The 12,194-nt window shown below is 35.7% G+C and overlaps 1 protein-coding gene across 2 annotated transcripts; it reads right to left on the bottom strand.

Annotated features, from left to right (window-relative positions):
- Positions 1–873: 873 nt before the first annotated feature.
- LOC145224237 (rab11 family-interacting protein 2-like) lies at positions 874–10,238 on the bottom strand. 2 transcript variants are annotated; one of them, XM_080090694.1, is made up of 11 exons: positions 9,978–10,238; positions 9,029–9,176; positions 8,773–8,859; positions 8,241–8,389; positions 7,225–7,348; positions 6,416–6,531; positions 4,831–4,971; positions 4,191–4,320; positions 3,449–3,581; positions 2,798–2,913; positions 874–2,172 (listed from the first exon to the last, which is right to left on the bottom strand). In XM_080090694.1, exons 1-11 carry the CDS (start codon positions 10,159–10,161, stop codon positions 2,064–2,066), a joined length of 1,437 nt encoding a protein of 478 aa, XP_079946820.1. In that variant the 5' UTR covers positions 10,162–10,238; the 3' UTR covers positions 874–2,063. The 2 variants fall into 2 exon arrangements, with proteins under 2 accessions (XP_079946820.1, XP_079946821.1); XM_080090695.1 differs by lacking the exon at positions 4,831–4,971.
- Positions 10,239–12,194: the final 1,956 nt, after the last annotated feature.

Here is a 12,194-nt window from a genome sequence, read left to right on the forward strand (position 1 = left end):
TGATTTAAGGTTTTCAGGAGACAGAGAAAATCACGAAGAGCAGCAATAATACATATGTTTTGACTCTAATTTCTTTCTTTTTTTCAGTGGCGAAACTATATTTGTTCGAAATAGGTTTGGCTCACTAAAGTTTTAAAAATACTTACCACTGTATGTTCACGAAAAAATAGCAGAATAACTACGTTTAGTGCTTTTGTCGATGAAAAAAAACTGCAAGATTACATAAGCAAAACATACTATGCTAAAAAGCAAGTAGAAAGGTTACAACTAGAGATGTACCGAATATTCGGTTTGTCGAATTTGTTCGGCCGAATCGGCCATTTTTGCAAAGATTCGGTTCGGCCGAATAATTTGTTGCGATTCGGCCGAAACCGAAGTTTTTCCATTGTAGTCAAAAAATCAGTAGTTCATTGGTAGGTTGGCAATCATGCTTGAGGCAATGTAAAATCCCACAGAACTGAAATAAGGACGAAACTATTCTCCACTAACTGCCTGGTAGATAAACTTACGTTTTTATGTTAAACGCGTTGCGTTAACCGCAGAATATTCGGTTTCGGCCGAACCGAAATTTAGCTGATTCTAGTTACAATTAAGATGAACATAAATTCATAACAGGGATCAGCCCTGAAGCGTCGATGCAGACGTCGAAGTGCTGAATGCTTGGTGACCGGCTGATTCGGTATGACGTCTTTAATGGGCCTGGCGTACTGTGATTCTAGTTACAACTCATTAAGTTTAATTAGGCTTTCATTTCCATTCCCATTGTCCGAAATTATAGCATTTACTATGTGACGACAATGTCAATAACGTGGCGTTTTGAAAAACACCAGCCATCATTTCCTTGTTAGATTGCAACGGTTGTTTTATGAAAAGTTTGTTAAATCGCTGGAATTCATTTATTTACAGAATAAACGGAAGAACAAAACTTCACAAAAAATGTAAAAAATCCAGCTTCAGTCGTTGAAATCCATCATCAAAACAGAAAAGTCGAACATACCAAAGCAAATTGTCAGACTAGATAGATTTTTTTCATTGTGATGATAGGCACAGCATTGGAGTACAGCGCCGACTGTCACACGATTTTACGACATTTAAACTACACAGGTAAATTAGTAGTAGTTTCGTATTTGTAAAAAAAAATCGACAAAATATTTGCAACATAGACCATACTTAGGCTGTGATCATTCAATACAATATAGGCAACAGAAGACCAGAAGAATATCTTCCAAATTGTTGTAACTGATATCGAATGGATTGAGAATGGCTGTCCTAAAATGCCGTTTAAGTACGACCAACTGAACCAACAAATGTAATATTTACATTTTTATCGTGTAAAGTTGGCAACGGCATTAAATCCGGACAAAATGGCTCAGACACTTCGCAGCATATGAAAAAAATTGAGGATGCAATGCAAAAAAATCTTTGGCAACTTGGCACCTTCGCGATTGTAACACCGCAAAAAAACTGGAAACGCTTGTACAGAAAAGGCAAATTTTTCGTACCATAGGTACTAAGACTAGCGTGCACCGTCGCAAGTCGACTTTTGTACTGTTCTGAAAAAAACCCTAATAGCGACCGCTTTAAGTTAATGTTGCAACAATACCACACAGCAATAGTGGAGATTGCTTAGGTGGACAAAAACGTAGAAAATAGTTTTTTCGCTGATTGCTTTGCTTCAAGACACCGATAAGATTTATAAGCAGTTCGACTGGCAGGTAAAGACTGTAATGATACAAAAAAATCCGCACCGTGCAAAAAAAACTTCACTCCAGTTTCAAGGAGCGTTATCAAAATCATTTCTGTACCGTGTAAGTTCAGCACCATTTAACAACAGTTCAATCAGATCTATATAGGAAAATTGCAATGCAATAATGGCCTCTCAATCAAGTAGATTGGAATTAAAAATGATTTTCTGCCTGTGCACAAAAGAAAATATATCTTTATCAACATAGACACTTTTAGATTTACCCTGTACAAAAAAGGAAAAAAAAAACTGCAAAAAGACCAGAGCATGGCAGGCTCTAGACAAAAAAGTGCTTTGGTGGTGTTGGTGGAAACTGGTTTCAAAACCTGCGGTCCTGTTTACCCACAATATCAAATGTTTGGTCGAGTATCTGTGGTGTACAGACCATAACTCGCAACAACAAACTGTCGATGTAATCTTCCAATTCTCTGCAAAGCAAAAATTGATGTTATTTGATATAAAGTCAAGTTATGTAAGTCGGGGTGGGCTGAGGCCATGAGTTTAAAAGTTGGACCAAATGGGCTGAATTTGCGCTTTCTGCCACATTTGAAACATAATTATATTTTATTTTGATGACAGGGTGTACACCAATCAATTTCGTACATCTGCACATTTTATACATCTTTTAACAGGCCTATCTGCCAAACATGTTTTTTTTAGTGAGTATAGGTTACAGCAGGGGTCGAAAACCTTATTTGCACAGCGGGCTGTTTTTGAAAATAAAATTTTATCGCGGTCCGGCCTTAAAAAAACTACAAATATTTATCCAATATCTATATACAGGGACAAAATGGTTTAAAGCATTTAACCTAAAAAAGTATACGGCACGGTAACGAACTCCTCGCGGACCGGCGGTTGCCGACCACTGGGTTACAGTACTTATCCCTCGCAAAAAAGTTTGAAATCGCAATAAAAATCAAATTTATGGGTTAGAGAATTTATGTCTGAGGACTTATTTGCAACTTCGACAAAAAATATTTTACCTTATTCAGAGCAAACAAATGTATAAAACTATGGATGAAACAGTTAAGGCATTTGATATAAAACTGTTACCTTAAGTGTTGGTTTCTGTCGGCGATTTCAGCTTGTTGTTTGGTTGCCAGCTTCACTAACTGATCGTGGGACATCGTGTGAAAATTCGTCGAACTGTCCTCGTGTATTGTGGAAACCTTAAAAACAAATGAAACATTATATATTACATGTTATCTCACTTACTGAAACTTGTAAGCAGTTAGTATGTAACTATTTTGATGCAAGGTTTCAGTTTATAAGTGGTATATGGCTGTAACTTATACCAAGCTGAGTATTGTGCCAAAACATTATCAACGATATATTGTTTCAAAACGGTACCCAAGAACAAAAATGACTATTTTTTAAATGAGTTTGACGGTGGGAAACGCGTACTTCTGGGGCCTGTGGGGACTAATATACCGCTGGTGACGTAAGGGGCTTTGGAAAGCTACAAATGTAGCATGTTTGTGACGTCACAATGCACCGAGCGTGCTCGACCGGGCACCGAGTATTAACGTGAGATGGTATATCCAACGCGGCATTAACTGGGCAAGGTGTACCTAAAAGCAGTACCTTTCCAGTCTGCAGACCCTGAACTACAAATTCTAATTTTACCAAATTTACGCGACCGACAGGGGGCAAGCATAACAAATGGTAGAGTCAAGTGGTGCGTGCCAAAGTTGAAGGACCTACTTTGCGAAGTTCCTTTACATCCAGACGGTAGTAATTCTTTGGCTTGTATAGATTGGGCAGAGGAGCAATCTTTTGCCTGGGGTTGGTGATATTGATATCAGCAATGCTATGACGCTTCGTTGTATTAGAATTGCTGCAAAAAAGTAAACAATTTTTACGCTTACTGTTCAAAACACTTGGGTTATCATCATTTTAAATGAACTGCTGCAATTATGTATTAATACACCACTAAATTGCAGTTTTAAGTGAAATGTAAGTCTTGTTTATTTACCTTACATAAAAAAACTCACTGGGTCAGAACATGGCATTTCATGCCAAAAAAACATTTGACGAAATTTTAGTTGACCATTTAAAACACATTTAGAAGGATTACAATCATTCTACATCAATTGCAACAAATATTCATTTATGACACACCTAAATGTGATTTTAAGTCAGCTGTAAGCAATAGTTATACACCAAAACATAAAAAGCTCATGCAACATTGTGCGATATTCCATGTCATTAAAGACCCAACAATTATTATAGACTATTTTAAACACTTTTAGAAGGAATATGATCATTCTAAACCAATTGCAATAAATATTCATTTATCACACATGAAAATGTGATACCAAATCAACTGTAAGCCTTATTTATACATCAAAAATAAAAAATAAAAACTATAGCTTAAATCAGGGCATTTTCTTTGTCAGCATTGCTTCGCTTCAGATGTTTTATGTAGTGAATCTGAGTGACTTACTTGTTTGAGGATTTGATTCTAGGATTTGGCAGCGAAGAAGAAGAGCTTTCATTGAGATTTGTGAATGACCCAGTTCTGCGATTAAACTCTGGTGAACTTGAACTACTGCAACCTGAGGATTCTTGCGTTCCTAATACAAAAACACAACAAATTTATATTACTTGTCTAGCTATTTTTTAACATACAACTGTCAGAAGATTTGTCAAAACGTTACATACAGAATTTTAGATTGGAAAAGTTTTGGTATTGAAATTGGGGAAGTTTTATTACTAAGTTTGGAAAGTATATGTATAGTGTCCATTAACTTGGGAACTATTACAAAAAGTTGAGGTTTAATTTAGTTCACACAGTATATTATGTAGCTACAGCGTATTTTGCCATTATCACTAAAATGTGACCTCAACTTTTTTCCTGTAACATTGCACAGCTATTTCCAGCTTGGTGATTGTCTGAGTGAAATTTTGTTGCTGTTCTTTTTTTAACGAAGGTATATAAACTCAACAAAAAAATCAGCAAACAAAAGAACAGCTGGTACACAGTCAAATCAGACATTTTTACTGAATTGATGTATATATGTAAACACCAACAAACGTTAATTACAGCATGCAGTTATTTTCAACCAAAATCCACCAACCACCACCTGGCACATATAAATGGTTTCCATTAATGCAGACATCGCTCTTCGAGGGGTGAAGCTGCCCCATGACTGTTTTGAGCTGAGCATTTGGCATGGAGCGATTGCGAACATGCTGCTTCATCGCCGAACCATGACCTTTGTCACCTGAGTAATGTTAGTTGGTTTTTGTTATTATGTTACCACCTCCACAGTAAAGCATGCAAAAAAATGTATAAAATATTGCCAGTAACCATATTGAAGAGTAAAAACTATGCAGTGCCACAATTAATATTGAGATAAATACATTCATACTGGGATCAGTCCTGAAATGTTGATGCAGGCCAGTGTTTAAGGCACAATCCGTCTTTAATTATAGTACACCAGGCCCATTGAAGGCGTTATACCTAATCAAGATGGTCTCCCAAGCAGGCTAGATTTTTCTAGTTGGTGCCTTGGCATACGGGAATGCTTGGGGCACTGGCTGATTCTGTATCACGCTTTGCATACCACAAGTAATGATAAATTAAATGTGAAAAATAAACAGAAATAATAAATACTTCATTTCCATGGCCATTGCAAACATGAAAAAAGGCGTACCTGACATGATGACCGCAGGGTTTTTCGCTACCCCTCACATTCTTACTTTTCAAGTTTTTTTAAAATTTGTTATGCAAATGAACTCACTTACATCATTAAGTGGCCATGGAAACAAAGTAACAGTGACAGTAGAATGCTAGATAATTTCCTTTGCAAAGATATTGTGTTAAACAATAATCACGTGTTTATGCAGCTAAGCATCAGTGACTAAGCCAACCTTTTGCAGAAAAGATATGTCAGTCACTATTATTAGCCCACTGCAAAATAATCACAAGATACCAAATAGCTTATGTAATCAATAATTTAATCATACAAGCAAGTAATCAGCATGTGGTTATTCAGTGGCTGACAATGTAGTGATAAATCATTCACAGCTGTGTTCTATTGTAGCAATGCCATACACAACTTTGATTGTTGCAGTAATTCGAAACCACTGTAAAAACTTAAGCCTCTTAAGCCACAAGACCTAATTCCTTAATATGCACAGTGATATTAACTTGTGACACAGTTTGGGGTTGTCAATTAAAACTGAAGTGCTTTACTAATATTGCTTTGTTGGCAGACATTAAATGACATACTTTTAAAGACATGCTGTCTCTATGGGTAGATAGAAACACTTGAACAAGAAAAACGATGTAATGTGGTGCTGGGCAAACTGGTTGTCCTACGTTTATGGCTTAATCAGTGCAAATTTGCATTTTACACTTATTGGGAAGGTATAAGGCAATACTTCTTGACACTCACAAAATAAATGATGTGTTTGTAAAATGTCATACAGGTTTTTATGGCATTAGTAAAATAAAATAATGCTTTTAATAAATTAGTTGTTAGTGTTAAACTGTATTTACGAAAGTAAAAAAAAACAAGTTAAAAACCCCACATGCACATTTTTTGGCATGCGACTTCACCAAATAACATGCTTGCCACATTGCATGGTATAACAGAATCAACCATGCTATGTGAACAATACATAACTGTCAGTGACCGGATAAAAAAGTAGAAATGTTCTTACTTGAGCCCCCTGAGTTTGATCGACTTAAAGATGATGAAATTCTTGGCATTGGTGGTTTGTTTAAAACATCAACACTGACGGCTTTGGCAGAGCCAAGTTGGTGGGACTGTAAGTTTCTGATAAAAGAACAACATATTGAACACTCACAGGCACTTATTTTTAATAGGTGTCTAAAAATGAGAAACATCAAAAAACTTTCGGACAATTACTTCCAATTTATTTGATAATTGAAGAATATTGTTTGGCTTGTGAGGTGTGGGTAACAATAGTGTATTCCACAAAAAGTACAATTTCCATGTCAGGTAGTTAGAACTAATAAATGTTAATGCTTATGCAGAAAGTGGTCATTAAAGTTCCTCCACACAGATCATAATACTAACTTTGACTATGTGTTTTTATATAACATGAAGGTATTAAGACACAGGATCTTAACCTTTCATATTTTGATAATAAATTGATCCTAAGTTTGTTTAACAATAATTTCGCTTAGCTCATGAATTTGGAATGCTTTTATTTGCCCATAGAGCATATTAATTTTACCCTGGTTGAGAACCTCGGTCTTATGGTTTAAACAGGACAACCAATTTAGATAGAAGTATTTACTATACCCCACTGCAAAACGTCATACATTTCAAAAAGACACTGTCCTATGAGTGTTTTGAACTGATCATTTGGCAACTTTGGACACACTGACATAAACTGGGAAAGCAGTTTCATGAAACTTGCGCAAATAAATGCCATGGGAGTTTGTGTGGAGTTAGTACCATTGTTGTCTGTCAGTGTTTTTAATTAATCTCCTTGGTATTTACCTTGCAGAGCCCCGAGCTGACGTTAGAACACCAGGTGAACTTGTAGTTGAACTTGTGTGAAAGGATCGCTCAAATGTTCCAGTTGGTGAATTAGAAATTGTTGACAAATTCTCTAATGATCGACCTAGAAGGATTAGAATTTGTTGATATCTTTTCGGCAAAACATACAATAACCTAACTTTGGGCCAATGCTACTTCATACAATGTTCAGTGATACAATTCATGTTTTTAAACTTTCTTGAACAAAAAGAAACAAGTCAATATATTATGTAAAACATTACAACATTCTGGCAGTTTCTATTGTCATTGTCAAGTAAAATGTAAAATGAATGTTACATTATTAGGGAAGCAACTTGGTGCTAGAGATGTACCGAATATTCGGTTTGCCGAATTTATTCGGCCGAATCGATCATTTTTGCAAAGGTTTGGTTTCGGCCGAATAATTTGTTGCGATTCGGCCGAAACCGAATCTTTTACGAACAAAAATTTAAAGCGTTAAACGTGTCTTTTCTGCTTATTAAGGTCCATGCAATCTTTCAAAAGCCCAAACATAACGAAAATTGCGTCAATGTTTATCTTTTTCAACACATTATCGTTTTTCCCACTGTAGTCAAAAAAATTAGTAATTCATTGGCAGGTTGCCAATCATGCTTAAGGCAATTTTAAACCCCACAGAACTGAAATAAGGACGAAACACAACTATTTTGCACTGGCTGCCTGGTAGATAAACATTTTTTCACGTCAAACGCGTAGCGTACGACTTCGCGTGACGTCATAAATGATTCGGTTGATTCGGCAAAACCGCCGAATATTCGGTTTCGGCGAATCAAAATTTAGCCGATTCGGTACATCACTACTTGGTGCTGCACAACAGAAACAAAGGGGGTGGCATGGAGTTATAGAAAAAAGTAATGTAGACACACAGAAACAGAAGCCTTTGTTTGAAAAGGCAGTTCATTTACCTGGCAAGAAACTGAAACAGTTAGAAAGTAAACAACAGACAATTTTATGTTTACCCATGCCGAGTGGTGAAAATCTTTCAGTATCTCCAAACCCAACACCTGAATCCTCATCCTCCGACCTTCTGCGGAATTTCCCTCTCAAACCAGTTGTTAAAAGTCGCAGTGGTTTAGGACTTTCTTTTTTGTCTGGCAGTACACCGGACCTAAAACAAACATTAAAGTTGCAGTTCCACAAATTTGGAAGTTTTACAACAAATTCTGGGAAGTCAGGGGATGCCAAACAACAAATTGTGAGGGCTATGTGGCTTGCCATTGTGTTTTTGCAGCTGTTCCAGCTAAACAGTAAAATCTCAAAATTGATAAAAGTTGCCATCATTTTCCAGCAGTGTTTTTATTCGTCAATGTTACCATCTGTTATGTAACATTGCAGTATGACCACAACAGGAATATATCATGCAAAAACATGCATTAGCGGTACTGTAAAGATTGATTAAGCACCCTTGTGTTTCCAGATTTGAGCAAATGGATAAGTTAGACAATCCCTAGTGCCTATTGTCCTTAACTACTTACAATGTGTTTTTATTACCTGTTAAGAGTAAGAAACTTAAAACCAACTTCAACCTCGCCCCTCTCTTTTTTGTTGTCCTTCTTTTTGCTGCCAAGTGTGTACCATCTGAAAACCCAGAATCAGAGTATTTAAAATATAGCACAACTGGTGAACATTTATAATAGGCAATTGATGTAATTTATGCACTTTAAAGGGCTGATTTCACTATTACATACAAAAGTACATTTTTAAACAATAATAAGTGCGTTTTGCAGAATGGTTTGTCTTGTAATACCTGCTCCTTTGTTTGTTATCATTACAATTGAGGGCTGAAAGTGGTATTTGAGCTTGTCCAATAAATTCATCTGACTCCAAGCCAAGTTTACCATGACGCTTGTGGTAAACGTTGATAAATACCACACATTTGTTGTTTAGAACTCCACCTGGAGAAATAAAGCAATCAAACTTTAATTGGTTAAAAACATTAAATGTTTAATTGATTGAAGACATTTTGTACAAAGAAAAATACTAAATGTGTGTACATTACAACCAACAAAGATTTGTATCTTTTAAACCACATATGATATAAAAAATCATGCTAGTATAAGAACAAGGATGCATGGGAGAATCAGCCTAGTACATCAACATTCAAAACATAATTCAGGCTCCTAAATGCCTGAGGGCGTACAAACAAGAGGCACATAATGGCTTACATTTGACCATGGCATGCCTGGTGGTGTTATAATTAGTCTTATGAGCATCACGATTAGCTCCAAGCTGCCAATTACGCCTCTGTTTTACATACTTCACAGCCAAAGAAAGTGCAAATTACTGGAAAAATCCCACAAATAATTTGCTTTGTGTTTTAAACAGACTGCCTCCTCCCTTTATGTGTTGTATACAAGGAAACTTTTGTAAAGTCACTACTTTACAGGTCATTTTCATTTTTCAATCTATTTGCTATTGCACCCATTACAGCAAAAATAATAAAACAATTTTGTGTTTGAACTCTGAAAAGTACTGGAGTTAAAACAATCAATTTCAAAATGCTTAGTTGTCACAGAAGATATCCTATTCTTTCAATAAAACATTTAATATTTTTCAAAACATTTATTTCAGTTTATTTTTGGTTTGAATACATTTTACTTGTCACACTCAATCTGCTCAAGAAACCGAAAAGCCCATTTTACAACCTAACACATAAATTATGCAACCAATACATATGAAAGAGTTTAAAACATTACCTTGTGGCAGTGAAAATGAACATTCTGTAAGCCAAGTTGGTGAATTTGATCGTTCAGGGGAAGTAGCAAACTTTTCTTTGCCAAGTTCAATTGTAGCATACGCATCATTTACACCATTTTTGCCCTTTACTAACAAGTTTCGAGCTTGTTTGACTGTCACGACTATGTCGGTAGGGCTCCACATCAGGCAAAATTTTAAACTAATACACTTAAATAAATAGAATAATAACAAACCTGTAACAGAATATACACAACATGGGTTACTTTTGAGAATAGACTGATAATAATAATTGAATAAATTACAAAAAAGGCACAGAATCTATGGTATAAACTATAAAGCTGTCAAAAAAATGACAATAAATATTAGAAACTTCTCTGTTATTTTTACAAGTCTAACGTGACAAACAAGAAGCTGATCGAAAATTCCACAGCGATTTTAAACAAATACACATATTACAACAACACAAAACCACACACAAGTCATATACATATCGTCATTTTAATCATACTTTCATTTTAACCACACAGGTGTATCCGAAGAACACATCAACACTATACAAGCAGTCAAATCAGATGTAACGTTTGATATGAAGAGCTTCGTCATTCTGTTCACTGTTCAGTAATCAGATCTGAACTACGATAATAATGCAGGTAATTTCTAAGTAGTCCGTCTCAAAATAGTCTGCAACGTCGAAGGGCGATCGTCATACAGTCAAGAAGCTTTTCTCTATCGCTGCTTGATTGTCGTCAACACAGCAACTTTCTTTTTGTTGACCGCGTCTCGCCTTCATTACGCCTGGCTCTATTTTTAGAATCAGCTGATGTTTTTGTGACGTCACACAGGTGAGGCAACGCATGACTGGCGATCTGATGGTTGCCAAGTGTTTCTATTCAAAAACTTGAAATAACACAATACCAATTCGAAATCCTGTGTGACAACAATATTACATTTTCTAATTTAAACAGAGGTAATGTGGTTTACTAAATTCTTGCCTCATCTATCTCTACCTTTACTTACGTCTTGCTAATCTTTTTTATACACCATGTTTCTTTTTTTAAAGGATTAATTGTATTGCACAAAACATATGTATCTTAAACGTAACGCTTCACTTGTTTTTTACGTGGGTTTGCGTTGTTTAAATTAGCTAAGAAATGTTAATAAAAGAACAAAAATCGCGCTACATTTTATCCGCCAGACGACGCTAAAAACGACAGAAAGCAGAAGGGCATGTTTGCGGCTTGGTGAATTGTTCAATAGTGCATCATACCTACGATTTCTGACAAGGTAAAACAAACGCACCTGACTCAAACAATTTTAATTATAAAAAACGGGAATAGTTCGAAAATAAATAACCTTGACACGGACCGTAAAAAAGTTGATATACTCACAGCCAGGACGTTCTGGAAATTGTTTTTAAAAGTTACAGTTAAAAAACAGAACACACAAAAAATTAAGCTACATGCTACGAATGGTCGACAAGTTGAAGTTACTTCACCAAATTATTCGGCACTCCTTTATTTAATTCCTTACATTAAAATGTTCTTTTGTTTAATTCTGTTGAACCATGATAAAGTTTTTGTGTGATAAAAATGTAGTGAAATCTTAACTCTTGGTGGGATTCAGCCGGTTCGCACCGGTGCTGTAGAACCGTCTCACGAAACAGTATCAGCGAACCGGTTAACATTACTGGTTTATAATGTCAATGGACTTTTTGTAACAAAACCGGCTGAAAAATATGATTTGTTGGGTTAAAATCGGCTGACAAAAAATTTGAATCCCTACACTGCCTAAAACTGTTCCGAATTAAGTAGTTAGGTGGTGTTAACAGGTCAAAGTTTGTATGAACTGTATGTTGGATCATTGCGGTTGGTATTTGATTAGTTGAGAAATGGAAACCGCGGGTAATTACACAACTTGCCCCCTAAAGTAGGTGGAATTTGTAACCAATGTCCGAATAGGATTAAATTTGGACTGTTTGCATATTAGGCTATAACAGTTTTATTGTTCGGTTGCTGTGTTTTCCTTTAAAGTATCAGCTGCTTTCCCGAAAAAATTGAGTCAAAATTTAAAATATGTCTAAATTTAATTGGATAGTTTGTACCTCATACAGCAATTCACATTTAAGCGAAATATCGATCGCTGTGTTAATCGTCACGGCACTAATCTTTTTTATTCTTTTTTTTGGAAATTGAATTATATACGACTTTTGTCTCGCA

This window comes from Phallusia mammillata, chromosome 4, assembly GCF_965637545.1.
Source record: "Phallusia mammillata chromosome 4, kaPhaMamm4.hap1.1, whole genome shotgun sequence".
NCBI lineage: Eukaryota > Metazoa > Chordata > Ascidiacea > Phlebobranchia > Ascidiidae > Phallusia > Phallusia mammillata.